Source organism: Lichenostomus cassidix, chromosome 4 (assembly GCF_008360975.1).
Source record: "Lichenostomus cassidix isolate B80296 chromosome 4, HeHo_3.0, whole genome shotgun sequence".
Taxonomy (NCBI): domain Eukaryota; kingdom Metazoa; phylum Chordata; class Aves; order Passeriformes; family Meliphagidae; genus Lichenostomus; species Lichenostomus cassidix.
Window position 1 is genome coordinate 69,374,046 of NC_139484.1, and position 27,717 is coordinate 69,401,762.

A 27,717-nucleotide genomic window follows, 5' to 3' on the forward strand; every position below is an offset into this window, starting at 1 on the left:
TTTTTTTAACTGGCTTGTTAATGTAGTAAAAATGCTTCTTATAACATTAAATGAGTATTGAGAGAAATGTGTATCTTTTGGAATTCACACAGACAGTGTAATGAGCTGCCCCTTTTGTCTGAAGGATGCTGTGCTGTGCTCTGGCCAGCAACATTCTCATTTTAACTCAGGTTGAAAGCAGTTAAACACATGAAGGTACAAGGACCAAGTAAAGGAAGTAAGGAAGTGAAGTCCCAAAGCGTAATGTACAGTGGTTAACACAAGAGATGGAACAACTAGTTTTGAATTCTAGGAGGGGAAAAATTGGTGAACACTTAAAAAAGATATAAAAATACTGTCTTTTCCAAGCTTTAAACTTCCACAGAATATAACGTATCTGTAGCAAGCAGTTTGAAATGCAGCAGCCATTGAAAGCACCACAGCAGAGAAAGGCCTCTAAGCAACATTTCTATCCTGTAACAATCTATTTATTCCATTAATCAGTCAATGTTTTATACTCATTCAAGTACAAGACAACCTACAGCTGTATTGATTGCATTTATTTTATAGTGCAGCTCATCTTGTGATGACATCCCCATCAGCATTGTAAAGACACCTGGCATAGATGGAACTGTTAGTGAAAATCCATTATAGAAAGACACACTGAGCCATGTAAAACAACTTCCCTTTATTCTCGACTTGATCTTGGCCTTCACTATACAAATAATCTGCTGTGCAAAATAGTTTATAAAATACTAAAAAAAAAGCTTTTGTTGTAAAAAAATAAAGTTTCTAGATATACAGTTACTTTGCACTATCACAAATATTGTCCAGTATTTAACATTTAAATTTAATGTCACAATACTCAGGTCCTGTAAACTGATGACCCTACTGGTAAGAAAGCCACTACTGAAACTCAGGCTCACTAGGGACTGGTTAAGCATTTTCTTCCTGTCATATCTACAGTCTTACACAGCTCTGATGACCCACACTTGGAATTGTACCCATACCATGAAATAGACACTGGCCATCCTTCCCTCCATGGCAAGGTTAAAAAATTACAAGTTAAATGGTAAATTCAAGTCAGCGGCAAATTTTAGTAAATCATGGCAATAACAGATGAGCTACACAGTGCAGTCACAGAACAACAAAGGTCCCCAACAGTGCATTTAAACTTTGCTGAGAAGCAGTGTAAATAAAGGCAGCCTTCCCAGGGTTCTGGGGGAGAACACTTTGATTCCTGTCAGTGTCCAGGACCTCTGGCTTAAAAACTCTGTGATCTCCCCATGCCGCAGTGCAATTGCAATCACATTAGCATGAAATGCCTCTACGAAGTTCTGGTGCACTCAGCTGAGCCCTCATTGCTCCAATTCGCTCTCATTTTGCAAGGTCTTCATGGCTAAGCCCCAGAGGGTCATGCTGGAGAAGAAGGGGCCCTCGTTACTCTTGTAAGGGGCAGAGGAGGTGCGGCTGCCCAGGGGGTCACTGTCCAGGCCAGCCCCGGAGGAGCGGATCATGGGAATGCTATCAGACGGCAAGGGCTCCTCTGCTGAGGACACATCCACGTCTGCATAGGCATATGGTGGTGGTGCTGGTGGACTCTGCTGTGCCTGGGCTTTCAGCAGTTTAGCAGAATCCACACCGACTTTCCCCGCGTTTGCCGAGTCGTGGTGTTGGATCATCGATCGCAACTTGCAGTAAGAATCTGCAGAACTGTCAAATTCACTGGCATTTCCAGTAGGGCGAACGGGAAATTTAACAGACACCGGTAACAACGTAACAGACATTTCTTGGCCAAAAGAGTCAGAGCTCTGGGACTTGTCGAGGTCGGAGGTTTCAATCCCTGGAGTGAATTCCTCGAGTGTGCTGGGCCCCTCCTCGGAGGCTTTGCAGTGCATCTTCTTGTGGCGCCGCAGCACGGCCGAGCGGGTGAAGCACTTGTTGCACGTCTCACACGTGTAGGGCTTCTCCCCGGTGTGAGTCCTCACGTGCCTGCGCAGGTCACCCGAGCCTGCAAAACATTTCCCTGCAACACACACCGAAATTGTGTTCTTAACACAAGTGAATGAGCATGTTTTAATTACAGAAACTATCAAGTGATAAGGTATCGTATATCCCAGTCATTTATCTACAGCGGGTTCAAATGAGTTGCATCTATTTTTACAATTCCATTAACTTGTTTCTTCTTCTTGATCTGATTTTTTAACTTGTGTTTCCCAACAAATGGGTTTAGCTTTTGTCTCCAGAGACAGGAATATCCATTAGTATTTGAAAGATATGAGTGCTCTCAGTTTGTCTCAATCTTCATGGAGAAAGAAAATAATTTTAAACTATCAATTTAATTTGTCTGTCTGGATAAACAGTATGCTGATAAGCTTCTAAATATATTCTTCCAGTGAGAGCTGCATCATAGAAAGAAATGGTTTGTTCATTACCAAGGAACTACTCTCAAAGTGCTGACAAAGTTAGCTTTTCTGTTAACTTTCAGCTAACATAATGCAGTAGTCCTTTTTATATTCTAGCCAGAGAATGTGTGAGAACTGTAATTTTTTACTGCTGTAAATATTAGAATACAGAAAAATGTTCAATTGTTTGCCTATCTTCAAAGCCACAGTCTCAAATAAGCTCAATCACCATACTGCAAAGAAAAAAGTGTCTGAGGCGGAACCAAAGCAAAGTGTAGAAGAACAAGCAGAACAAGAGAGAATTCATTTCCAGAATTGCTACACGATTCAGACACCTCACATTCTTTAAAATAGTAGAAGTAAGCTTATGATTTTTATGTCATTTATTTTGTGAGGACAAATACCAACTAAAACGAACTGTATTAAATGACTGCCCGATAAAACTGCAGTCTCAATTTTCAGCAGCATACTTTTTATTTTGCTGCACAGATTTCTCTTCAGAACAGCCATTAAACATTAATGATAAGATTAAAAATTGCTGAAGTTAATACATCTGGATATTTTGCATAATGTGAATGATTTCTTAATGCTTCATCAGATTGTCTTGGCACAACTTTTGCCTTTTCAGAATAAGATAACTTGGCTAAAATTAAAAATATTCAAAAGACCAGTACAAGACAAAATGAAAACAATCCTGTTTAACGACAGCAACACAACTGATTGTTTATACTTCCCTATCCTGCATGTCTATATTTCCTCATTCTGCTGCAAGGCCTCCTGATAATATTGGCTTTTTCTTGTGCCTGAAAACACTGCAAATAAAACATACTGCATCTGGATGTGAACATACGAAGCTACACTCCTCCAAAGCTGATTCCTCTGAACATGAATGAAATTCTATCAAAATAGCACTTAAGAGCAAAAAAACCCAGTAGTAGTCAGGATGCTAAGTAACAAATGAGATCAGGATGGACCTGAGCAAGGGCCATTTTCAGATCACCTGGAAGAATAGCCTATTTAACAGATTTTGAAAATGGCTGTTCTCTGGTATGAAATATTGGTCAAGTTTTGATGTTATTGCAGAGGGTGAAGCAAAGTAACAAGACACTGCTATCATCAAGCTCTATAAGCGAATGAAGTTAAAATCAAATAGTATGCAATTGGAAAAAAAAAAAAAAAGACCCCATCAATACCCAAGTGATGTCAAACCTAATTTTCCATCAAAAGGACTATTCTGAAAATAAATCTATTTTTGAAGCAGCTACTATCACCAGCTCTTTAGCAAACATGTACACACACAATGCTGATTCCTCTTTCTTCCTTTCTCTAATTTTCAACTGAAATTCTCTTTTGAACTTATGAGAAATAAAGGAGTTTATTACACTAAATGAAAGACTATGAAGCATGCAAGAGAGAAGATTTTGTGACCAACTTTCACAACATGGTATTTCAATTTAAAATAATTTTGCTTAATTGTTATTCTACTGGCAAAGGAACTTTTACTTATCATTTGAAAATCACAGATACAACCAAGCAATGTACAGTGAATCTTACCACAAGCTGAACAGCTGTATGGTCTCTCTCCAGTGTGTCTTATTCTGTGCTTTACCAATTTTCGTTGCATATTAAATGACTTCCCACATTCATCACAGGTGAATACTTTGTCTGCTGTATGGGTCTTTTTGTGCTCCTTTAAATTACTGAAGTTACTGAACCCTAGAAAAATGTGACAGACAATGAGATTAAAATGACTCCTCACATTTCAGTCAAAAAAACCCAAGGCAGAAACTTTGGTTCTTACCCACCTCTGCCACAGATATCACACAGGTGAGGTTTTTCTCCAGAATGAATGATGATATGACGCTGAACATCACCAGAAGCAGCAAATCTGTAACACAACACAGAAACCCAATTAGTGTCTTTATAAGGACCTTATTTCCCTAAACTGAGTATCATGTGGAAATTGGCTTTAATGAATGCCTGATGTTCAGAACAAAGACTAAGACCTAACACACAGATAAATGGATGCAGTTCAGAAAAACATTTTAACTGACAATGTCCAATTGAATTTGTGCTAGAAAAATCCTCCAAAATATTTTCATCATTAATTTTACTGATTAATTCTGCATTTTATGCTACTCCAACATTAGTGCATTTTCTGTCACCTGTTTGCTAGCAGAAGGCAGAATTATTTAATGCTTCGCTTAAATTTGTCAAATTTCCCATACTTCAGAATTCCATAAAATGTAAAAAAAAAGTATCACCCAATAACCAAAAAAAAAAAAAAAAAGTGAGAGAAAGGCACAAGCCTGCATGACTTACAGTGACTCACACTGTTCAAAATATACACAACAGGATATTCTTAACTACATACCAATATACAAAAAATTCAGACCACAATCTCTGGTGCCATGATTATCTTACACACCACAAGTCAGTTGCAGACATTTACATATTTTAATGCCATCAGCATGCATTTAAACAAAATTGAGCAGCATGCTGCCTTAGCTCTTGGCCCTCAGTTTAGTGGAGATTAGTAGAAAATATGAATAAATTTTTTCATGTTAACTTTACCAAGATGAACATTTCTACTCACCTTTTCCCACAGATTTCACAAATGTATGGCTTCTCACCAGAATGTCGACGTAAATGTGTCTGGAGATTACCTGCCTGAAGGGACAGTAATTTAAACATTTAAAATCAGCTAGCCTGTTGTATACAGATTAAAATAAAACAATGATGGGAACTATGAAACTGGCTTTTTATTCCTACTTCTAAGGCAGTGAAGACTACAAAGCATGTATGAACTTAAACATTCTTATCTAGTAAAGACAGACTACCATGTACTTCAACATCAAATTGTTTATGTATGCAATTACACATTGACAAGAACAGAAATAGGGAAAAAAGTGAAAACAAGAAGCTTGAAATGAAATGCTAAGGGAAAATAAAGACCTATAGTTGAAATCAGATCCAATTATAAATGCAAATTACACTATCTTGAATGTGGAGAAAAAGAAAACTTACTAACTTACTAGCAATATGGTTCACATTAGTCTTACTTTCCCTGTCCTATAAATAAAATATTGTTACACAAGGATGTCTGAATTCACCTACCAAGTGAATCCATAAAAATCCATAAAATACTCAGATGCTCCAAACCTGAAATTATTTACTCATACCAAAATAGAACAGGAAATACAGAAATGAATGAATGGGATGACTGGTAACTATTTTACTACATATCTTTCTTCTTGGAATCCTATAAAAAACATGCCAATCTAGCAGGCAAACCAGACAATGACTAGATAAAACCTTCTTACTGTGTCTAACTTTTAAAGAAAATGTTTTAAAGCCACTGGTCCTTCTGAATGGCTACTCCACTGAGTCCAGTTCTCAAAGCACAAGACACACCTCGTAGAAGAGCTGCAGATGTTCCATACATAGTGAGTACTTCCACGGTCAGTTTCTAACCCTTCCACTCCCTTTTACTGATAACAACCTGGTTTTATTTAAGTACACTAAGGAAACATTAAGTCCTTTAAATCAGGAAAGAAAATTTGGGATGCAAAGATTATCATGTCCCCATCTGTCACAGTAAGACAATAAAAATAAGATCCAGAGTAACTTCTTCTGAGTCATTTAGATAATAAATTACCTGTGATCCATCACTGCAATCAGACTTTACAATATACCAGAACTCAAGTACTGCAGGCACACACAAACAGAGGACAGTATCAAATGGATCGATGTTTGAACCCTGAGAGAGCTTTCTCTAACCCCTGTACATTTTTTCAGAAAACAGAGTGACTGAACTGTTGTTTACTAAGGCCATACTTTCCAATACTGAAATCCACTCAAACAGAGGCATTAGGTACTTATTTTGGGGGAAGAAGAAGATGAACCATGGAATAACTCTTGCTGTTCAAAGACAAGAGATTTCATGCAGAGTGCATTTGGGAAAAACATACAGAAAAAAGACAGAACCTTTACTTCTATCCACGTCAGAAACAAATGCTATCATGGGCATTGGAAAATTATTCCAGATAAAGATAGAGGGTGAATTTGAAGTGCAACAATTATTTTAAAATAGTTCCCATACACTTTAAGTAAGAATAAAAACATTTTACAGAAAGCAGCAAGTGGATCCATTTCTTTATTACAAGCCTATGTAATTTTCTCTTAATGAAGGCAAAGCTTGTTACTAACTGTGCTAAGACAAAAAAGGGTGAAAACACCATTAGCTTGTATTATTTCTTAAGTTTTAAAGCTGGTACAAAACCTTGGCTAAAGCATCACATGCCATCCCAATAAAAAAAAAAAAAAACCTAAGAGGACTTTTACTTGCATTTCAGTGCAAGAAAAAAAAATATTCAGAAAAATCATCTTAATGATTGCATAGAACTCCTCACAAATTTGGAGACCAGAGAGAAACAACAGACTTAGTCCTTTGTAAATGGTAAGCTTTCAAAATGAAGGAATTTATGCACACGGGCCCCCAAAAGAAGATCTGCAGAAGGAGGTAAAACACAGTATCCCAAACCACCAGCCAGAATCCACATCACAACAAGCTGTATACAAGTAGTAAGGGAAGATGCAGGCTTGGAAGTTAAAAAGGAATGTCTTCCTCAAAAAAAATCAAACACTTAGTTGTTCCCAACTCTGAGTTCCCATGTCAATTTTCCCTACTTCTTTTATTTTCTGCTGCACGTTCCAACACACAGCACATCAGCTACATTCAGCAGGAGCAGACATCCCACCAGGTACAATGGCTGCACCGTCTCAAAAGCACAGAACATGAAGGCTTAAATAAGGAAAGTGTTTCTATTTCTGTGCCTGCAGACGGAGAAGATAAAGGACAAGACCAGAGATGGTATTTTAAGCAAAAAGTAGATAGTAATTATCCTTGCATCTTACTTTCTGGTAGGTGGAATCTTACTTCCTTGCAGGATTTAGAAGCAAGTACCTCAGAATTATGCAAGACCCCTTTATGACCAGAGAAAGAACTGCAGCACAGAGGCTGAATGCTCTGGCTCATGTGCTGGATGTGTAGGGATTGTCCAGCAATCTGTATCTACATCTACCTTCAGGCAGCTGAGGTAACACAGAGGGAAGGAAAGCTGTTTGGGAGTGTTTAATTAAAAGGCAGAAATTTGCAGCTTTGTCAGGGGGTTGTTTCTGTAATTAAAGAGGAGCACAATGAGTTACAGGAGGAGTCTGTCATGCCTGTCATACACTGAGTGTGTGACACTTCCCCCCTCTTCCCCCACTCTAGTGGTACAGAATGCCACTCTATTTGCCAAAAGTTCTCTTAATGGAATTAGGAAATATCCACGGTTTTCTTCCAAAAACTGTAAGTTTAGCCATCAAAATGAATGAAAATGCTCTTTTTTGCCTAGATAGTAAACCCAGTTTGGTTGAAAATTGCTCAATAAGCATGATGAAACTACTGTTCACTGGATCCAGTCTTATATTCATATTTAGCAACAACATGAAGGACACAAAGGCATCAGATTCATGGGTCAAACAAGTCCCACTGGTGAGCTGTGAAACTGAAGCAGAAGCATAACCAGTGGTGGGTGGGTAGACAAAGAGCATGTAACTCTAATTCTTAAACCAGGACCCATAAGAAATGCCAAAGCTATTCGACAGTAATTATGTAATCTTCATATAAAAATATGCACCTGTTTATTGTCTGCTGTACCTAGATGTGCACATTCCAACCACGAAATCAGAAAAGAAATAGACATGTTGGAAATGTGAGACAACCAGGCACCAAATTTGTTGAAATTGTTGTACCCAGAATAGGAAGCAAGCACTGGAAGGCAAATCAAGCAGCTAAAGCTTAGGCCTGTATGTAAGTATGCAATTATACAAGAAGTTTTTTAAAATCATAGCTGAGTTTTGTCACTTCAGGCAGGCTGTGGTGTTCTCACTGGAAGAAACCGAGCGCAATTATATGGATACAACTTTTTTTTTTTATCTGACTGAAATCTACTTAATAATTTATGCCAATTAGGAAGATGAAACTGTATTGTGAATACAACATTATATAACACTAGAACCTGCACTTTTTTCAGACACTGTAAAAAATGCTATTCACAACATATCCCTAAAAAGCAAAAGAACAAAAGAACAGTCTGGAAATGAATGTGCTCTGTATTTCTAATATAGCTGTGGCTCTGTATAGTTAAACATTCATTTGAAGGTAAAATGCATAACACATCTACTGAGAGCAGACAGAATCAAAGATACAGAATGCATCAAAGAAATCTAAAACACTTAACATGTTATCTTCAAATTAGACATTTTAATAATTTATCCCTAACATGAACTCTGTCTTTGAACAAATAAAAAAAAATCTAATCTTAAACCCAAGACTTTTAGAATCAACAGAGATGCATTTCAAGTGTAATAAGTACCGTAATATATAAAATATTCCCACCTGTGAGAAGTGTTTCCCACAAATGTTACATTCAAAAGGTTTCTCACCTAGAAGAAGAAACAGAACATAGAACTTCTAGTAGTTGCAGTAGAACAGAAATGTTTAAAATTGGTACACTTCCTTTTAAAACACGTAATGTAAGAGTAAAAAATCTCCCCAAAAGGACACTTACCTATGTATTTAAGGGGAATTCAAGAGCAAAGTACAGCATTTACCACTAACTCTGTATGGCAGACTTGCCCAGAAACAGAATTTATATTTCAAAACTAGTAGAAGAGTTTCAATATGAATGGCTGAGAAATTTTTTTTTTAAATACTTTTCTTTCCAAATGAAAGGGGTATCATATCACCAGGAAGAACAGAATAGATGACAAGGTCCAACAGGAACAGTGATGGGAAGTGCACCCGTTTTTTCACTTGCACACACAGAGGCACATTCTTAAAAAGAAGGAGGAATGAAGAGAAGCTAATTTGGAAGAATTGTTTTCTGATTTCAATTTTCAATTTCTACCATACATCTCTGCTCAGCACATAGGCATTCACTTCTAGAAAATATATATGCGCCTTCAAATTTTCATCCTATATAAAAGTATCTGAAGATTAACCCAAGTGTTTAACTCCAAAAATTTACACATATGTAACTGTTATTCTTGAATGTCCAAGAACAGATTAGCAGCTTTAGTAAAAGCTGGTGCAGCACACTTTAGCTTTTTAAAATAACATGACTCTCAGTATAGAATGTGACTGGACAACACCTCAATTCTCTCGCTGTCAATTAAAGACAAATATGTTTTTGTAATTACTTTTTCTCCTCTACAATATTTTGTAAAGGTGGGTTTTTTTTCCCCTGCTTAGTTCTTGGTTTCCTAGTTTTTACACTGTTGATAAAATTTTATGTGAATCTTTTATAAGCTTGAAAACAAAAATGGCATTTAAATACCACTGATTCAATGACAGTCACACTTATTATCTTTCATGAGTCTAACTGCAAGTTTAAAGGACATTTATAATCTGCCCCATAGGTACAGGGCAACAAAACTAGCATGAATCTGTGTTATTTTGCTGACTGAATATTTCCAAAGGGAAAAAGAGATCTTACACTGTGTTTCATCTTGGTCATGATTAAAGAATTTGTCTAAAGATTTTTATTTACTTCTTTAATTATAATTTCCCTGACTTTACAGAACACTTCTTGGCTTCTCTTCCAGTAAGTATTCTCTGTATCAGTATTTTTCCTCCACCCTTGGAAAAGTTAAAAGCAACATCTACCATATCCAGGTGTGGAAGTTCCATTTTCCTTTCCTCCTGCCAAATACAGATGAAGTTCTTTCAAAGTACTTTAGGATCAAGGACTAAATGCAATTCTCCTTAGATTTTAATAACCAGAGTAAACATACAGTTACATTGATTCATAGATTGGAACCTTGCAGTTAGTCTGACAACTTGAGTCTTTATCTTCTTTGTCTACTTAATGAAGAGTGGAAATCTTCTGGCAGTTTTAAAAAAAGCTTTTCTTCAATTAAAAATAAAAATTATGAAACCAGTAAATCAACTATAAAGTAACTCAACTATAAAGAGCACTGAGGCTTGATTTCATTACAGCTTTAAACCTCCAAACCACTAAAAATTCTGAAACTGACAACACAAATATAAACGAAACCTACAGGGAGCCAGATCTGTAGCAATTGGGGAGGATTCTGAAAACATAAAAGCATCAAGATAATACGAAATTGCAGATAAAAAACACTAGTAAGCAATTTTTGCAGAAATTACCTATACAAAAACAAAAAATTACTGTAGACCTAAAGAATACTATCTGAACAGGAATCCACTTTGAAATGACTAGAGGGAGAGGGAAGGAATTGGAGGCTCAAATTTCTTGAAACCATTATTGTAGGCTGCATGCAGCCTCATTATAACTGAAACAATGTACAAAGAATTGGAGGTTTTTTCCCCCAAGATAAAAAGAAAACAAAAGAGTTTTGGTTTTTTTCAAAAGAAACATCAAATTAGTTTTTGGAGAACAATTTTGTATTTACATAGAATTCCAAACCACTGGGCTTATCATGTAACCTGTTGCTCAGAAGCAATTAGTCTCACTGTACTCGAGGGTGCATTAGAAGAGTGCAGCTAATAAGCTGAAGATTATTCTTCTCTGCCTATCACTGGTGAGATCACATCTGGAGCCTTCAGAAAAGAAGGCAAAGGGGAAACCTTACTGATGTCTACAGGCTTGGGAAGGCAGATACAAGCAGGTTTTCCTGGTACACAGTCTTGACCAGAGGTGTTAGATGGAAGCTTGATCATGAGAAATTCCAAATAGATACATGAAAATAATCTTTTACCCCATGAGGGTGGTGAGACACTGGGAGTGATTGACTGGAGAGGCTGTGGAAATTCTGTCCTAAGAGATGTCCAAAATTTTGACAACACAAGGTCATGAGCAAAACAACCCAATCTAACTGATGTGTCTTGAGCAGGAGACTGGAGTAGATTACCTCAGGAGATCCATTCTAATCGAAATTATTCTGATTCTACAACTGTCAATATATTCTAAACAAAAACCTTATCTGAGAACACCATGACTGTATCCTTCTTGTTCAACACTCTGCAAGGAGATGTGAAGATAAAGTACACAATAGTGTGTTTCATGGCTGGATCAAAAGTAATAGAGAAAAATGGGAAAATAACTGAATACAATTTAGACAATGCTTCAACAAACATCCAGGGGACTTTACTTTTGAACCCTTGGACTGCCTTGTGTTTTCTATCTTCTGTTTTACCTTTCTTGTTCAACATTCTGCATGAAGATAAAGTACACAACAGTGACCAAAGCAGTGCTGTGTCAGCTCCAGAGGAGAAAGGCATGAAGGCAGAAGTTGTGTTCCTGAAGAGATCACAAAGGTGAGGAGCTGTACTCACTAAGGCATGGAATGCTGGCAAGTTGCTCAAGCAAAGGTCGGAATGAATAGGTAGAGGATCAACAATGTATTACTTGACAGTGCTACTCTGCTCCTGTTGCATTCCATCCTGCCAAGAGTGCTTTCCATTGGCCTGGGTTTGTTTTGGGTTGTTCTTTGAGATGTTCCCTGAAAATACATAAAAATACCCCAACAAAACTGCTGGATGTTCCTGGATAGGTATGGACCATATAAAGAGATATACTTGCTTCCTTTCTGTCAAAGTCACTATAATAAAGAACAAATTATATCATTCAGTCAAAATCAATCAAAGTCAGTGCAATAAGCTCCGTTGAGAGATTGCTCTAAGTGTCCACTAGCAATACAATTAAACAGCCAGACATGCCAGTACAATGAGTGTTGAACACAGTCTGGCTGCCTTCACATAGAAAACTCATCAATGCAACCATGCTGACCTGTAAATTCTTTAGTAGTTTCTAGAGTTCAGGGATAAAGAATTTCACATGTGCTTTTACTTGACAACCAGGCCACCACAGCACTGGTTGAAAGAGTTGTCATTTTTGGGTTAAAAACAGATTTGCCAGTGTGACATGTCCATTTCAGCTTCCTTCATCTCTCCAGCAAAGCCACATTGGGACGACTTTCAGTAAGCACTGTAACACTTAAATGCTTGCTAACCCTTTTGCTTAGCTCTAGAAAATGAATGTTTCTAAATAAAATTGATTAGCTAGCAATCTGCTATGCTTTCTGAACTGGCAGATGAAAAGAAATGGCTTTTAGCACATACTTACATTATTTAACTACCAGCATATCTAACATTAACAATACAGATGTGTTCTGTACCTTCTGCTCCAGATCTTTCCAATATTACCATCCTACTCACTATCCACTGTTATTTTCCAAACACTCTTTTTGCACTAGCTGGATATTTAAAAATAAATTGACATGAATAACAGGGAATAATTCCCAAAAAAAACCAGGGAAGCCAAAAGGCATTTTAGTCATATCCTTGCCTGAGTTCTTCCATCCTTTTATGTACATATTATTTGTTAAACTTAGGCTCTTACACTTCTGTCGTCTTAACACATCTATAGAAGAATGCTAATGCCACATTAACTAGCATTCAAACCTGGATTTTTCGAAAACCACCTGACAAAGATGGTGTAGGAAAAGCTGCACAGAGTTCCTGAATCCTGGAGTCTCTCTAGCACAAACTCACATGTTACTGCAGTCTCTCCCTTAGCTGGGACTTTTCCAGATGCTCTATCTGATCATCTATTTTCCTGAAAATCTAGGATATCAAAATGTATCTGATGATACCAGCTCAAAGCAGATAGTAAGATTCAAAAAAATACAAGGCAAAGAAAGGATCTAGGTAAGGGCATATGCAACTCTTTCACAGGAGAACAAATTTTTAAAAACTTATTAGAAACATGAACACACAGAAGCAGTTAAAGCAAACAATTGAAAACTTCAGGAAGCTAATGCAAAATGTTCATATTTTCAGGTTCTGGGAAGATTTTTCTATGAATAACATGGAAAAATAAACTTTTGATTCTAAGGATCAATTAACAAAATAAATGAATGTCTGCTAAGAGAGTTTCATATTTAGTATCAAAGTACCAGTAGATGTATGATCATTTCCAAAGTGATGTTTATTTGACAAGATTGAGAGAGATGCATTTGTATATTTAATACAGGGGGAAAAAAGCAAAAAATATTCAACAGCTTAATCAGGAGTAACACCATCACAAGGACTTTGAATCAATGGTGTTACCTGCCTAGCCAAGGTAATTCTTAAAAACTCTTAAAAAAGTGTATCTAATAATAGGACCTGCTGGTTAAACTGCACAGACAAATTAATTAATTTGAAGGTAAACTATGTCTTGTTTTTCACTGGAATAAAAAGATACTTAGAAATAAATCTATGTTAGGTTTAAAAATATTAGCTGTGCATTTTTAAAACAAAGTACATTAATTAAAAATTCCCATTTACTCTGCAGCCTGCAAGAGCCTTACTGTCTAGGCAAACACAATTAAAGTTGTTATAAAGAAAATGACCACCAAGCCCAAATCACTTTATCTTACAATGAATATATGACCAGAGAGAACAGAAGTGTTCTAGTATACTTAGAGATTCATTTATTTGTTTACACGTTTTACTGTTATCTGGCTCAAATATCTGGGCCACCTGACAAACTGACTAGAAATGACTCATCTAAATGCAGGACAAAACCAACATTTTAATTGAAAGTTAATTTTCATTGAATTCAAACAATGTTCTTTGAAAAACCACCCAAAACCCCAAATACATAGGAGAAATCTTTTCTACAATTCCCAGCAAAACTCAGTATTACAGTTCTTTATTCCTGTAGGATTATCCATTAAAAAAAAAAAACCAAACCAAACCACAGCTTTTTGAAAGTAGACCCTTTACCAGCATCTTTGAATCACAAGATATTGCAAGATATTCTCTGTAATTGAAATATTTGGTCTGCAGACCAAGTAACTGATAACTGTACCTGTATGAGACCTTTTATGTAGCTCCAAATTGCTTGGATGTTTGAAAGCCTTCCCACACAACTCACAAGTATATTGCTTCTGTGACAGAAGAGTCTGTGATTGTCCTTCTTGTTCCAAAGGACCTTGAGATCTTTCCATTTCAACAGTTTGGTCAAAATTCTCAGAATTCACTAGATCTTCAGCTTCTTTTTCATCAGTAACTCTAACATCTGTCGTGTCCGCGGTACTTTCACTTACAGGTTCAATTACTTCTGTTATTCTGCTGTCATCTCTTTGGGGCTCAGGTGGCTGCTCTGCTGATTTCTGAGATCTTAGGAAATTTAACTTTTTGAGGTGTATTGCCTTCTTCAGCCTCATCTGTCTGGTGGGCTGCATAACTGTGCTCTCTGCATCTTGGTCTGGAGCAGCTTCGTTTGCAGACTGAACCAGAAAGTTTGACGGTAAATGATCAGAGGTTTCCAGAATACACTCAGAGTGATTGACAGTGCAAGAATTATTCTCCACCGTGTTTACTTCCGTGGATGTGTTGTAAGAAAAGGATGGTTCAGCTCCTCTCTCGTGATCAGAGCAAGCATTTTGTTTATAGAACTGTTTGCTGTAAAAGTTGCGCAGTTTATAGTAGTAATTTGGTTGTTTAAATGGAAGCTCCGTGCAGTTGCCATCTAAGGAGTCCTGTGTTTGTTTCTGTCCATCACCCGAGGAGGTGTGCAGATTAACAGACTGTGATGCATGTGAGTGCTGCTCAGCCAGGACTTTGCTAGTTTGTGTGTCAGCTGAGCATTCAGGCAACAGGTTTGTCCCATAGCCATCACTGGCACAGCTGCTATCCGTACCCAAAGTATTCTGCAGTGAAAATACACTGTTACAAGGCATGCTGGCTGCCTGCTCCACAGTGGTGGAAGATTTTAAAAAGGTGTGGCAAATGTTCAGCACATTTTGCACTTGGAGACACTGTGCAATGTCCAGCATAGCTTGTACATTGTCCTGACTAAGATCCAGGTGAGAGGTGTACATGAAGTCTAAGATCTGGCCTATGCCACCCACATTTTTAATGTCCAAGTGAAACACATCATTTTTCTGGCCTGAAGAATTCTGGAAAAGGGTCCTGATAAAATAAGGCAAGTATTCAAATACAAACACAAATAATTCACAAAGACTTCAATAAGAAAAACACACATACACCTCAAACAGATTGTCTGGTATGAAACAACAGTTTGTACTCTAAGGCCTTACCTAGACTGCTTTGTTTTTGAAGATGAGTTTCTCAAAACTGCTCAATTACTTGTCTTATATATTAGCTCTACATTAGTGCACTTGAAGTATAAATCAGAGCAAATGATACTTTATCTAACTTTAATTCTCTGTTTTTTAATGTTTTCAAATAACACTCTATCCTTGTGGTTTCTTCTCTACTGCTCTTCACACATTAGGTGCAGTAGTGTATTTATGGACAATTTGCAAAACCAGTTGACTCAGAATGACTCTCATCATGGCAAATCAAACTAGACATGAGAAATTTTCTAGCAAAATGCAGAAGATAGACTTCAAAGTAAGCTAAACTATTCTCCTCTGGCAACTGAGCTTCTCCATCAAACTCTATCAGTTAACCTTATTGAAGTTTCTGGTATTAGTTCTTTCTCCACAAAAACACAAGAGGATGGCAATATTAAACAAGATGGCATTATTTTCAATCTATTCTCTCGTTAAAAAAAAAGTATTTTTTTACTGGTACCAGATGAGAATCAAGTGAAAGAATAATGAAGAGTACAGGTACATAATTAATCCTAAAATACCAGGGCAACCATACCTACCAAATTGTCACTGAATCCTTAAAGTGAATGAATTCATAAAACTTCTTACTATTTGAGGTAAAGTATTCTCAGCATCAGAGATGTAATTCTTCACATGCACAACCAGTCCTAGATTAAGTGGATTCATACTCTGTCTCAGTCAGGAATTTTATACCCTCCCATTAAAATCCTGATACTCCCACAGTAAACAATGACATATAAATGGGGTCAGGCCACTCATACGTAGTTTTTTCCTACGTTAGAAAATGCCCCAAACTTGATGGCTCCTCTTTGTGGGCTAAATCTCAAATTAGGTTTTGTTTGAAGGTGGGCATAATATCAATGAGCTTTAAATCTTCAGAAAATGTGAGTCTGTGTTGAAGCTTTAGAAAAGCAGGGCATACACTGAAACCAGTGCCCACATCCAAGTTCTTTCCTAAATCTAGACCATCCTATCTAAATTAAAACCAGAACTATAATCAACAGATGCGGCTTGAGAGTCTAAACTTACAACCAATTAGCCACTTACATCCTATTGAATTTTAATAGGAGTTGAGCACTTAGCTCTTTTTAACTATTTTTAAGAATTTGGTCTTTGTGCATAATTGCACTTCATCAGCAGTACTATGCCACTACAGGAGAAAAAGCAACCTCATCTTTTTTCCCTGGTTATAATATAAAAATAGTTTTCTCACAAATGAATTAGTAGTCAAGCTTTAGAGAGGTTTCAAAAAACATCTCTAAAAACATCAAAGGTCTAAAAAATACCAGATCTAACAGCTTGCTCATAACTACTGTAAAACACTGAGTTGGGAGATCCAGCACCCCCCAAAATTTGGAGGCACAATAGAGGGCAGTACAGAAGGGAAAGAAACCAGTGATGTTGTGTAATGGACAGGTGGCCGACAATATTTGTTGTCTCTGAGAATCTGAATAAGTAGAGATTCAATAATGACCTATATAGTCAAATTTTATTTTGAATATGATTGACAAAACAAGTGCCATTATTCAGAAGTGGATAATGTTTCATTTATTATATCCGTTATCTGGCTCTGTTCATATACTCTGCAATGTTCCTTGTAAACAGTAATCTTTTACTAGTGAAATGTAGGTCCATGTACACCTATTAGTGAATGTAGGTCCATGCCAGAATCCACTATATGAGGCAGTATAAATAAGTAAATGAAGAAAATGTCAAAATCAAAGTGCATACTATGCATACTTGACACAGCTTTATCTCTGGACCATTTCCCTTTTCTCCTTGTACTCCCAAGAGTTACTTAGCCTGCAACTACCAGAAAAAGATACCCTTCTCAGAGAAAAGCTCAGCCAACACCATTTAGTTAACTTTTTGAAGAGAAGAATTTTCTACCACATACCTGAAATATTGACTGAAAGCTGCTAATACATTTTTGTGTGCTTTGAAGCAGACTCCTTTCACCACCAGCATGCAGTCACAGAGAAGCCCCTGAATGCGTTGCTCATGTAGCTGCTGGAGAAGATGACAGCTATGGCTAGCAACAGTGTCCATGCTAGAAAACCACTTAAATTACCTACAATGAAATAAAATGATAATGTGAATACTAAATCGCAAAAATAATTTTAAAATATTGAGAACATTTTTTCAATTTGTTTTAGCTTTCAAAGGAAACAGACTTCAGTTCACACCTGCAATGATAGCTCTAACAACAACTTTCTGGTTAAAGATGAGTCACAGTGTTGCTCACAAGTAGATACACAGCAATATACATAGAAAATACTGATTTTAGCAGAGCTTTGCTTACAACGAAGAGCTTCTTCAGAAATCTAATAGTGCTCCCAGCAAACTGATCTCCATAACCACAAAAAATGCACCCCAGTTTAGACAACTTCCACAATAATTACATCCTAATGCAAAAATATATCACATGTACAAAATCTGTAGCATTTGTAGAGGAAAACCTCCGTTTCTTCACCCTGTAAACTCAAACAGGAGAACACAGTACTAGTATTATTTAAGACATATTTGTTGCTGTTCTACCTATGTACATTTCCATTGTGGTTCTGATTAATTAGACATGCTAGCCTGGTATTGTTTTTAATACAATGTAATACCTAAATGAAAAAAATCCCGTTTGAACAGGTTGAAAAGACAAGTCACATTCCCACAGAACACATTTTCATTGAATTCTGTATTTCCTTTCTTTTTTTTTTACAAAGATGTAACGCCTCCCCTGCACACTTGTAAACATGACAATTCTAACCATTAGGACGATCAGAATATCTAGGAATGAAGGAGGAAAACCTCCCTGTTATAAGAAACGAAGTAAGAAAACCACTTTGTGTTAAGCACGACCAGAAAGCGGTCGCCCTATTCTCAAATCTCATGAACAGTAACAGCTGCGCATTTTAATTTATCCTGTTTCACTCTGTGATTCACTGCCTCCTGCTGTATTACATGCGGGGCTATTATACTGTGCTTTTCCGCTATTAATGCCTATCATGTTTTGACCAGGCTTTAAAACAAAGCACATTAATCTGCCAGGTAAGTGCTTTCTCTGTGAACGTGTCTCCCACACGGCATCCTGCAATTACTTTGACAACCAGTGAATTGCCTCTCATCCATCAGGTCGCGGCTCCCCAGGGCGCGGGGAGAGCCGCTCCCGAGCAGGGCGAACCCCTGAAACACAGCCTATTTAGGGCTCAGCTCCCCTCAGCCTTGCCCAGACGGAGCCCAGGCTCGGGGTGCCGCACGGAGAGGGGACAGAGGCAGGGTGTGCCTCAGTGCGGGTGGGCTGTGCCCGGGGACAGGCGGCGGCTCGGGCCGAGGCTGCGGGCGGGCCTAGCGCAGCCGCTGCGGCGGGAGCGCACAGCCCCGGGCGGGGGAACGCGGCGCGGCCTGGCACGGCGGGACGGCGGCCGAGGGGCAGGAGCCGGCCCTGCCCAGCCCAGCGCTTACCGGCTCCGGCCACCTCCCAGCTCCATCCCCGCCAGCGGCCGCTTCCGCCGCCACTCCCTCCCCTTCCCCTTCCCGTTCCCGTTCCCGTTCCCGTTGGGCTGCGCGGGGCGGGGCGGGGCGGGGGCAGCGCAGGCGCGGGCCGTGAGGCGCGGAGGGACGGGCGGCACGTGCCGCGCGGGGCGGTGGGCCAGGTGCGGGGGAGCGGGACCGGGAGCGGGACCGGGACCGGGAGCGGGAGCGGGAGCGGGACCGGGAGAAGGAACGGGAATGGGACGAGGCGGCACGGCACGGCACGGCGTGGCACAGCTGGCTGCCGCCCGGCAGCACGGGTGGCGGGCCCGCCGGACTCTCCGCCCCGTGTGGCCCGGCCAGCCTCCAGCGCTGCTAGGCTGGGCTCGGCCTAAGCGGGTCTGCAGCCGCGGGGAGCGGGACGGAGCGGCGGGAGTGCCGCAGGGAAAGGAGCGGGACGGGGAACGCTGCCTGCGGGGCGTATCGGCGTGGGGACGGGGTTACTGTTCCGGTAGTGGGGTGGCGGGTACAGGGGCTACTGGTGTCTCGGTTCGCATGATGGCTATGGGGGCTAGTGGCTCCCCAGCTGGGGGGCTAGGTACTGGGGGTCACTGCTTCCTCAGTTAGAGATGGGTCCGAGGCTTCCTGGTTCCTGGGTTGGGGGTTCCTGGTTCCCTCTTGGGGTGTGAGGCACAGGACTTACAGGTTCCCAGGGTACTGATCTCCCCTGAAAGCGAGAGCATTCAGTGAAACGAGCTCCTACACGTGCACAGTCGGGCTGCTTGCCCTGGCTGCCGGTGGGTGCAAAGCTGCGTTTCTCTTCAGCCCCCAGGCGTTTCTTTAAAGCTGCTAATTAAGATCTCCTTCTTGTATTTCTAGAGTTGCTCTTCTGTGGGAAGGAAGAAGCTCCTGCACAACCACTCGCCAGCATGGTAGTTTTCACATGCAATGCGTGTGGAGAAGCTGTGAAGAAAGCACAGGTTGAAAAGCATGTGAACATCTGCAGAAACTGTCAGTGCCTGTCTTGCATGGATTGTGGCAAGGATTTCTGGTAGGTAAAGGATGGGAAGTAGCATTGCTATGGCGTTGCTACTTCAAACCCCTCTGAAGGGACTGTCACAAATACAAGAGGTGCAAGTCAGAAATTTTCACTGAAGGCTGTAGCATGACAGAAATTTCTGTGGTCTGACAAGCAGGTACTTACTTTAAGCACATCAGATTTTACCCATTCAAGCGTTGACAGTCATAAGGTTTAAATGATCTGTTCATTTAAATCATCTGTTACTTCAGTTTGTTGATTAGTTAAGTGTTGCAGTTTGAAGACTGAACCATTTCAGTGACCTGTGGTTAAAAATCTCTTGTGTTCAGGGGTGATGACTATAAGGAACACGTGAAGTGCGTAAGTGAAGACCAGAAGTATGGTGGAAAAGGTTTTGAAGCCAAGACTAGCAAAGGAGATGCTAAACAGCAGGAGTGGATTCAGGTAGGGTTTGTACTGTGTACACCTACAGTAACTATTGTCTATAATCATTAAAGACACAAAAGGGACTATCTATACTGGCTCAAACCAGAAATGTATTTTACCAGTATCCCCAGCTGTCTTCTGCCATTTCCTTGGTAGGTGTGAGTTTCTCCTGGCATGAAATGTGTCTTTTGTTTGTTTTGAAGCTATCTCTTACTGGTTTGATTTAATGTAAATACAAAGAAACATTGGTAGCTGCCTATCCTTTTCATGCCATATTTGGTTTTGTAGACCTCTGTTAAGCATCCCTCCCTATCTTACAGTGTTTGTTCAAGGCTCAAAAATCCTACCCTGCTCAGTTGTTCTTCATGTGTAAGTTATATCTTTGTTGCTCCACAGTCCTCCCACTTCTACTATATACTTGTGAAATGCTGTTCAAGATATGGGTAAACCATGGATTTACTATGTGTCATAATTATGTTTTCTGTGTCCTTTGTTCCTTTCTAACTGGTTTTTGTCAGTTAGTTAATTTATTACTTTTGTGTAGGTTTTTTGTTTGTTTTTTTTCACTGCTGCTGATCATTGTGCTGGCATTTTCATGGAATTGGCTATTTTTAACCCTGAGATCTTGTATCCAAGCTCCAATGGTCAGCTTAAAGCCTGTGATTTTAGATGTGAAATTAGGATTGCTTTTCCTTTGCTTCTTGCTTGACATAAAATTATGTTGAATGTATTTCACCTTTTCATTACCTGGCTTTCTGGAATCCTTATAATCCTCATCCTGAATAGCTTCATATCATCAGGAAAATTTTTGTCTTGTCAGATATTTTGTAAAGATGTTGAACAGGAGGAGAAGCTGCAGCATGGGTAGAAATATCTCCTACCTTTCTGAACCTACCCTCTTACAGCTGTCCTTCAGAGGTTTTTTGGAAGAACTTCAAATACATGTTTAAAACTCCATTAGCAATGAGTTAGATCACCTTTATGCTTGGATTTGTTGATTTCTGGCTAGTGTGGAACACAGCCTAACAAGGTGCTCAGCTACATGCATACTTATAGTATATGTTTAATATCATTAAAGTCTGAGATGAGTGCTGTTGTTGAGATTGATCATTGTTTGAGGACATTGGTAAAGGCACTATGATGTGAGTGCTGTTGCTTATGAATGCTGGTAGCCTGCCTCAACAGTAATTCCTGTATAGAAAGGTGAGGGATTATTACCAGACACCCATTTCTGATAGTCTTAACAAATTCCCAAAGCCTTTCAGTCAGCAGATTTTCAGAAGAACAGGAAGGGTCTACAGTGTCCAGTGGCTACACTCTTTAAATATTGGGAAGCTCAGAGCCTTTTCCTCCCCAGAAGCAGCAGTGCTGTTCAAGGGGCTGCCATGAGGCCCTGGTTTAATCTCCTCTGTTCTCTCGAGCTGACACCCATAGCACAGGAATATCCAGAGGTGTCTAATGGGGATTAATGCTTGTTGAAGCTGGCACTGCTGCCAGAAGAAATGCATGTCAGCTGTGGCATCAAAATTAGCCTGATTTTTCATAATTAACTCCAGAAATTTGCAAAAACCAATCAGGTGCTTTTCTTAATGCAGGTCTTTTTGATGCTGCAAGAATCCCTTCTGTGACAGTTACTTTAGTACATCAGAAAGCAGTGATGAGCAGTCCTGCTTGCCTCTGCTTACTATATAGGTATAAATGTTTGACATAGCTAATGAGCTATGATAGAACCAAAGGTCAGTGTTTTTCTCATGTTTTTTGAACACCTTCTATGAGCAGACTACATCAGCTGTGGGTGCTGGGTGACTTCTGTACAGTGTGTTTCCAACTTGCACACCTTGCATGTACCATTTGATCCTTATGTTGCTTTGCTGCTTCAATTCTGTTTTTCTTCATTCAGAAAATTCATGAGGTAATGAAGAAGCCCAACATAAACCCTAAAGTGAGGAACATCCTGCAGCAAATGCGTGCCTTTGATAACATTCCAAGAAAAAAAGTAAAGTTTCAGGTATGTTTTAATAGCGATTTGCAGTAATCCATGCAGTGAGCATAAAAGTAGACTTTTTTTAGGGAGTACCACTTTTAACAAAGGTAGGACAAATTGCATTATTTGGGCATTCATACAGGTTTTGTAATAACTGGATTTCAGATAGGCAATGGCTGTAAAATACATTTATTTGCTTAAAAGGACTCTTGGTGTACTAGTTGAATTAGGTATTAAGCTAGAGATTTACCATTTAAGCTTAATCACTGTATGTAGGTTTGTTCTAGTTTTAATACCTCACTTTTTGACTATTTGCTGTTTCTGTTGAATGTCCAAAATCTTTGACATACTTTTAAAGATTTCTTGTTTCTTTGGCTTTGTTTTTTCCTGGTGAAGGCAAGATCCTGTTTTTTGAGAGTTTTCCTGTTACTCGGTATTCCAACAGAATCTCCCATTCTGCACGCTTCGTTAAAGTAAATTCCAAATGTGGAGAATTACTGTGTATAAAGAATTTCATTAAAAGTAAAGAATTACTCACAGACTGGCCTTTTTCGCCCGCCTCTGTTCAGTGCCTCAGATTGTGAGGCTGAGAGAAGGTCATGCTTGCTTCCAAAGCACTCAAGTAGAACCTAATAGAGCTATAGTAAAATTGCTGCTAGCAAGCTGAAGGTTAGAATATTTCTCTATAAATAATGTTCTAAACAGGAAAAACGTTATTTTCAAGATGCCTCTCTTTTTGGTAAGATACACTGCAGTGGAAGATCAAAAGTTTTTGCAGTGCATTGTTCCAGTTTACTAATGCACTTTTCCTGGGATGTTCATTGCAATGCAAAAATCTTTACATTATGTTTAACATTGAATTCCACATTTCTAAAAGTTGATCTGTTGCAGATAGTGTGAACAGCATAATTTACTGCTTTATTTTCATTTTCACCAAGAACAGCTGCAATAACCCAAACAACTTTCAAATGTTTGCATTGAGATATTTGCTTAAATTTTACTTTCCTGTAATAAACTAAGGTATCCATTTAGGAGCATGACCATATTTCCAGTACACAAATAAATAAGATCAGATCATTGATGTTTTAGCTCCTGGGAACAGTCAGATGATTTGGTAGGACATTAACATAACCAGTTGTATTCAAAAGCTTAAGGATTACCTTTTGTATGTATTTATCACTTGGGGATGGCTGTTGGGGAGGTAATTGGGAGACATGGTGTAGCCTCCTAACTGTATGTAGACATGATGTGAAACAATTCAGCAAGGAGGTTTGGAAGGTAGGAGGAACCTCTAACTAGATCTTAGTCAGAATCAGTGATTGGATTCTTAAATGAAAAATAAAAAACAAGAACCAGATGTACGGTAATGAAAAACGAAAATCAGAGATTCACATTTTCAGTTACTGTTGTTTTTTCCCTGCACAGAATTGGATCAAGAACAGTTTGAGAATTAATGACAGCACTTTGCAAGATCAGGTGTGGGATGTGTTCTCGGAAGCAACCAGAAACGTAAGTTAAGGTGCAGGTACAACATCATAGAATGGGAATGCCCTCCCAAATGCTGGAAGGAAAGCCTTTCAGACTCCCTTTATAGATGTTAGTAGAAACATTGTCTCCATAGTTCCAATGGATTATGTTATAATGTAATATTTCTTGACTAAATTGCTTCTTTGTGGAACACAAACGTGTTGCTGAAGTAGTTGTGCATACTGGGTAGGTTGTGATTGAAAACTTGGACATGGTGACATGATGGTGCCATGATAATCAGGAAGCTAATTTATGCTACTAGTGCATAAAGAAAGGAAAATACACTACTTTTTTCTTTGGTTCCAATCTTTTAGTGCACAGTAAGATAGAATAAAACATCTTTCAGAACATTATTGGCCACAAATTTATGTGTATGGGAGTGAGAAAATAATGGCACATAGTTCACCTATTTCATTAGTGGGGAGAGAAAGCCTCCAGTTTGTGGCACAAGTTCCTTCCATTTCTTTGTCCAAATTGTGGATTCACAATTTGTAATTACTAATATTAAAGTTTATACTGAACATTAATTTTTTATTAATATATTAATTATTCTACAAGAAAATCATGATAAGCTGAGTAACATTAAAAGAAAACCAAACACGTTGAGAAAAGTACAGTTAAAACAACCAGAAGTGCCTTTCTTAGCATCATGCAATAACAGTTTTTTGTCCCAGACACATGCAAGACAGGAAAGTAGATGGCAAAAGAGATTATTACTCAAGGACCGTGTAGTTTTGTTTGTGTAAGTTAAAGAGTTGTCACTCCCTTAATTACATTTAACAAATAATTTAAAACACAATAGACTCTTACTTCAGCTAGAAATTATATATGTAAGATAATATTTCTTCTGTGGTGTTAATTATCATTTAGTCTGTTAAGAATCAGGCACACTGTTTCACTAGTGCTACTTCTCAGGTAACTGGTGTCATCACATGTAAGCAATTTAACTGATTTCAGGGTGTCAGTGTTCTAAATAGTTATCAATGATCTAGTAGAGGAAAGTTGCAATGTCAAAAAAGGCATGTAAAATTGTATATAATCTGTCTTTCAACAAAAGGTTTCAAATGAAAAGGAACAAGACAAACCACAACAGAAGGAAGAGCAGCAGTCTACAGAAACTGGGGAAGAAACAGTGGCAGAAGAAAATGGAATTACAGATGATAAAACTGAGAGAAAAAAGAGTAAGAGAGAACGAAAAGAAGAGAGACAAAAAAACAAAAAGAAGGAGAAAAAAGATTTGAAATTAGAAAACCAGGCAGAAGTAAAAAAGAGTAAAAAGTCCAAAAAAGGAAAGGAGAGCGTGGAGGATGAATTTGAAATAAATGGAAATGGCAATCACTTTGAAACAGAAGAGGAAACAAATGTCAAGAAACGCAAACATAAAAATACAGAAGGTATCCATCATACAACTTACTTTCTTGTTTATTTTGAAGATGCTTTTTCTCAATTCCAAAGCTGAATAAACTACCTAAGTAGAATTTTTGAGTAATGCATTACATATACAAATTAAATTATTTTTAACAGTGATTGCACAGTTCTTTTACAACATCTGAACCACTTTGCAAACATAAACTCATGTTACAAGAACAGAAACTTTAAATTATGTCAGAACTTCTAGTTTTAAATCTTCTGTGTATGTTTCTCCAGTTCCATCTGTAGAGGAACCCCATACCAAAAGAAAGAGAATGAAAACTGAAAGTATTTCAGAAGACATGGAAACAGAAAACATCAATGATGATGAAGAAAATGTGGGAACAGGAAAAGGTATTGTTAAAGGGATGATTTAGATAGGTCTTTTGCAGAATAGTTTTGTAACTAATGCAGGATACATTAGTATCCTGCAGCAAGCCATGAAGTAAACTGTGCCTCAGTATGTATAAATAAATGTGTGAATATTCAGTATACACGTCTGTTCCAGAGTAAGTAGCCTGTGCTACACATAACACCTGACAAGGAATTACTTCTCTCATTTGGTGTTTCTGCTCTGCTGGCAACCTTTGGCTGTGCTTGGTTCCAGTGGGCAGTGAGGAACCTGGTTTTACCACAGTGGGTCTCTTCCCTGCTGCCATGCACATTAGCCAATGCAGCAAAAAGGGTAACAACTTACAGACCTCTTGGTATCTCTCATATCCCCCAGTTTTGCTCAGTGAATCATAAATTTGACTTCAGATACATTGGACCTTGGTTTATGCTTAGCTAAACCTACTTTGGCCTACCTATCACCTGACACACTGACTTGCAGAGTGGTTGTGCTTGATCATACAGGTTGTTTATTTGGAAGCCACCAGTTGATGCCCTCTGAAGGTGGTATGGTCCAGATTTGACTGCCTGTGCTTTAAGTGTGAGGACACAGGGTCTTAACTATTCCTGCATCATATAATAGTTTCTGCTTAACAGCTGAAGTGCAGAAGTTAAGTCAAAACAATTCTGACCCTGTTGTTCCAGTACTGTGTTGATTCTTTGTCTGTATTCCATTATATATTTAGAAACAGCTGATGACTTTATGCTTGAGACATCCTGCTGTTGTAGGGTCAGTAAGGTAAAAACTGTTGTGATAGCTAAATTGATTCCAAAATTAGGAGATTGAAGGCTGGTTAGTGCTAGAGAAGAAGACCTAGAAATACCTGCTTTTACTAATGATGTTGTACACCTAATTATTTTCTAGGAAAATTCAACTGGAAGGGAACCATCAAAGCTGTTTTGAAAGAGGCTCCAGACAATGAAATTTCAATTAAAAAGCTACGAAAAAAGGTATTGTACAACATGGGTTTTTTAATCTCCTTTGATCTTGTGAATTTATTTGTGTAATGCTGAAGTTCAGAAAATTCTGGCTCACATAAACAAAAGGTTGACATTATTTAACAGAATATCAGTTAACAGAATGTCAGCTGAAGGACAGGTTCTTTATTGCTTACTGAGTTACACAAGAAATTCAATGCTAGTTCTGCAAATTAATAATAGCACAATAGATTCCATGCAGCTTTTATTACAGTAACATAAATGTACTGTTGCTTACAGTGGAATCATCTTAATGAACTAAAAACCATTTCTCTGTCTTTGTGCAGGTGATAGCTCAATACTATGCAGTAGCTGGTGAACATCACAAAACAGAAGAGGAGATCCTAGTCTTATTCAATAAGAAAGTGAATAACAATCCCAAATTTAAAGTTCTAAAGGAAAAAGTGAAACTTGTGAAATAAACAGTTTGCATACTTTTCATAGCTGTTGCATTTTACTCTTGCAGACAGAGTTTAACTCTTCTGTTGGCTGTACAGATACTATGCATTGGTCTCAATTTAAATTGTGTATGTGAAGCAGAATTTAGCTTTTCATACTGGATTCCTCCCCTTTTTCTAGATTTATCACAGAACTATTTCAGATACTTTATTTTTTGATTTTATGGAAAATGTGTATTTTTTGGTACAAGTTTTAAGAGGCATTGAAAATAATTGCTGCCCTACTGTATTAAAATTCTCCCAGTAATGTATATAATTTATAGGCATGAATGTTTTTCAGGACCTGGCTTGCGTGGCTTTTTGCAGAAACTATTTTAGGAGCAAATAGGTTTTTTCACATTCAAAACCCACAGTGGAAGAAATGTTTTGTTATGCTAAAATTCAAAATGCTATGACTGATAACCCTCTTTACAGACTGTGGCTAGTGTGTACAGCCTTTAATAAACTGCTGATTCTGTGTTGGAAAATGCATAATTAAAGTGTCAGATTTGTGTA

At 38.4% G+C, this 27,717-nt stretch overlaps 2 protein-coding genes across 2 annotated transcripts; one reads left to right on the forward strand and one right to left on the reverse strand.

Annotated features, from left to right (window-relative positions):
- Positions 1–647: 647 nt before the first annotated feature.
- ZBTB49 (zinc finger and BTB domain containing 49) lies at positions 648–19,085 on the reverse strand. The gene is made up of 8 exons (XM_085059805.1): positions 19,002–19,085; positions 17,443–17,616; positions 14,273–15,378; positions 8,830–8,876; positions 4,981–5,054; positions 4,190–4,272; positions 3,939–4,100; positions 648–2,005 (listed from the first exon to the last, which is right to left on the reverse strand). Exons 2-8 carry the CDS (start codon positions 17,592–17,594, stop codon positions 1,338–1,340), a joined length of 2,292 nt encoding a protein of 763 aa, XP_084915931.1. The 5' UTR covers positions 17,595–17,616; positions 19,002–19,085; the 3' UTR covers positions 648–1,337.
- LYAR (Ly1 antibody reactive) lies at positions 19,080–27,689 on the forward strand. Its single transcript, XM_085059806.1, has 9 exons — positions 19,080–19,192; positions 19,890–20,061; positions 20,379–20,493; positions 22,376–22,483; positions 23,885–23,968; positions 25,044–25,380; positions 25,634–25,750; positions 26,652–26,737; positions 27,052–27,689. The coding sequence occupies exons 2-9, from the start codon at positions 19,940–19,942 to the stop codon at positions 27,184–27,186; spliced, it is 1,104 nt and encodes a 367-aa protein (XP_084915932.1). The 5' UTR covers positions 19,080–19,192; positions 19,890–19,939; the 3' UTR covers positions 27,187–27,689.
- The last annotated feature ends 28 nt before the right edge of the window (positions 27,690–27,717 follow it).

Excerpts from the sequence above, each read along its gene's own strand:
- ZBTB49 (XM_085059805.1), bottom strand. The coding sequence starts at position 17,594 with ATGGACACTGTTGCTAGCCATAGCTGTCATCTTCTCCAGCAGCTACAT. Across the intron at positions 15,379-17,442 it reads GCTTTCAGTCAATATTTCAG|GACCCTTTTCCAGAATTCTT; the intron begins GTATGTGGTAGA and ends TTATTTTATCAG. Across the intron at positions 4,273-4,980 it reads TGTGAAATCTGTGGGAAAAG|ATTTGCTGCTTCTGGTGATG; the intron begins GTGAGTAGAAAT and ends GTTGTGTTACAG.
- LYAR (XM_085059806.1), top strand. The coding sequence starts at position 19,940 with ATGGTAGTTTTCACATGCAATGCGTGTGGAGAAGCTGTGAAGAAAGCA. Across the intron at positions 20,062-20,378 it reads GATTGTGGCAAGGATTTCTG|GGGTGATGACTATAAGGAAC; the intron begins GTAGGTAAAGGA and ends TCTTGTGTTCAG. Across the intron at positions 25,381-25,633 it reads CAAACATAAAAATACAGAAG|TTCCATCTGTAGAGGAACCC; the intron begins GTATCCATCATA and ends ATGTTTCTCCAG.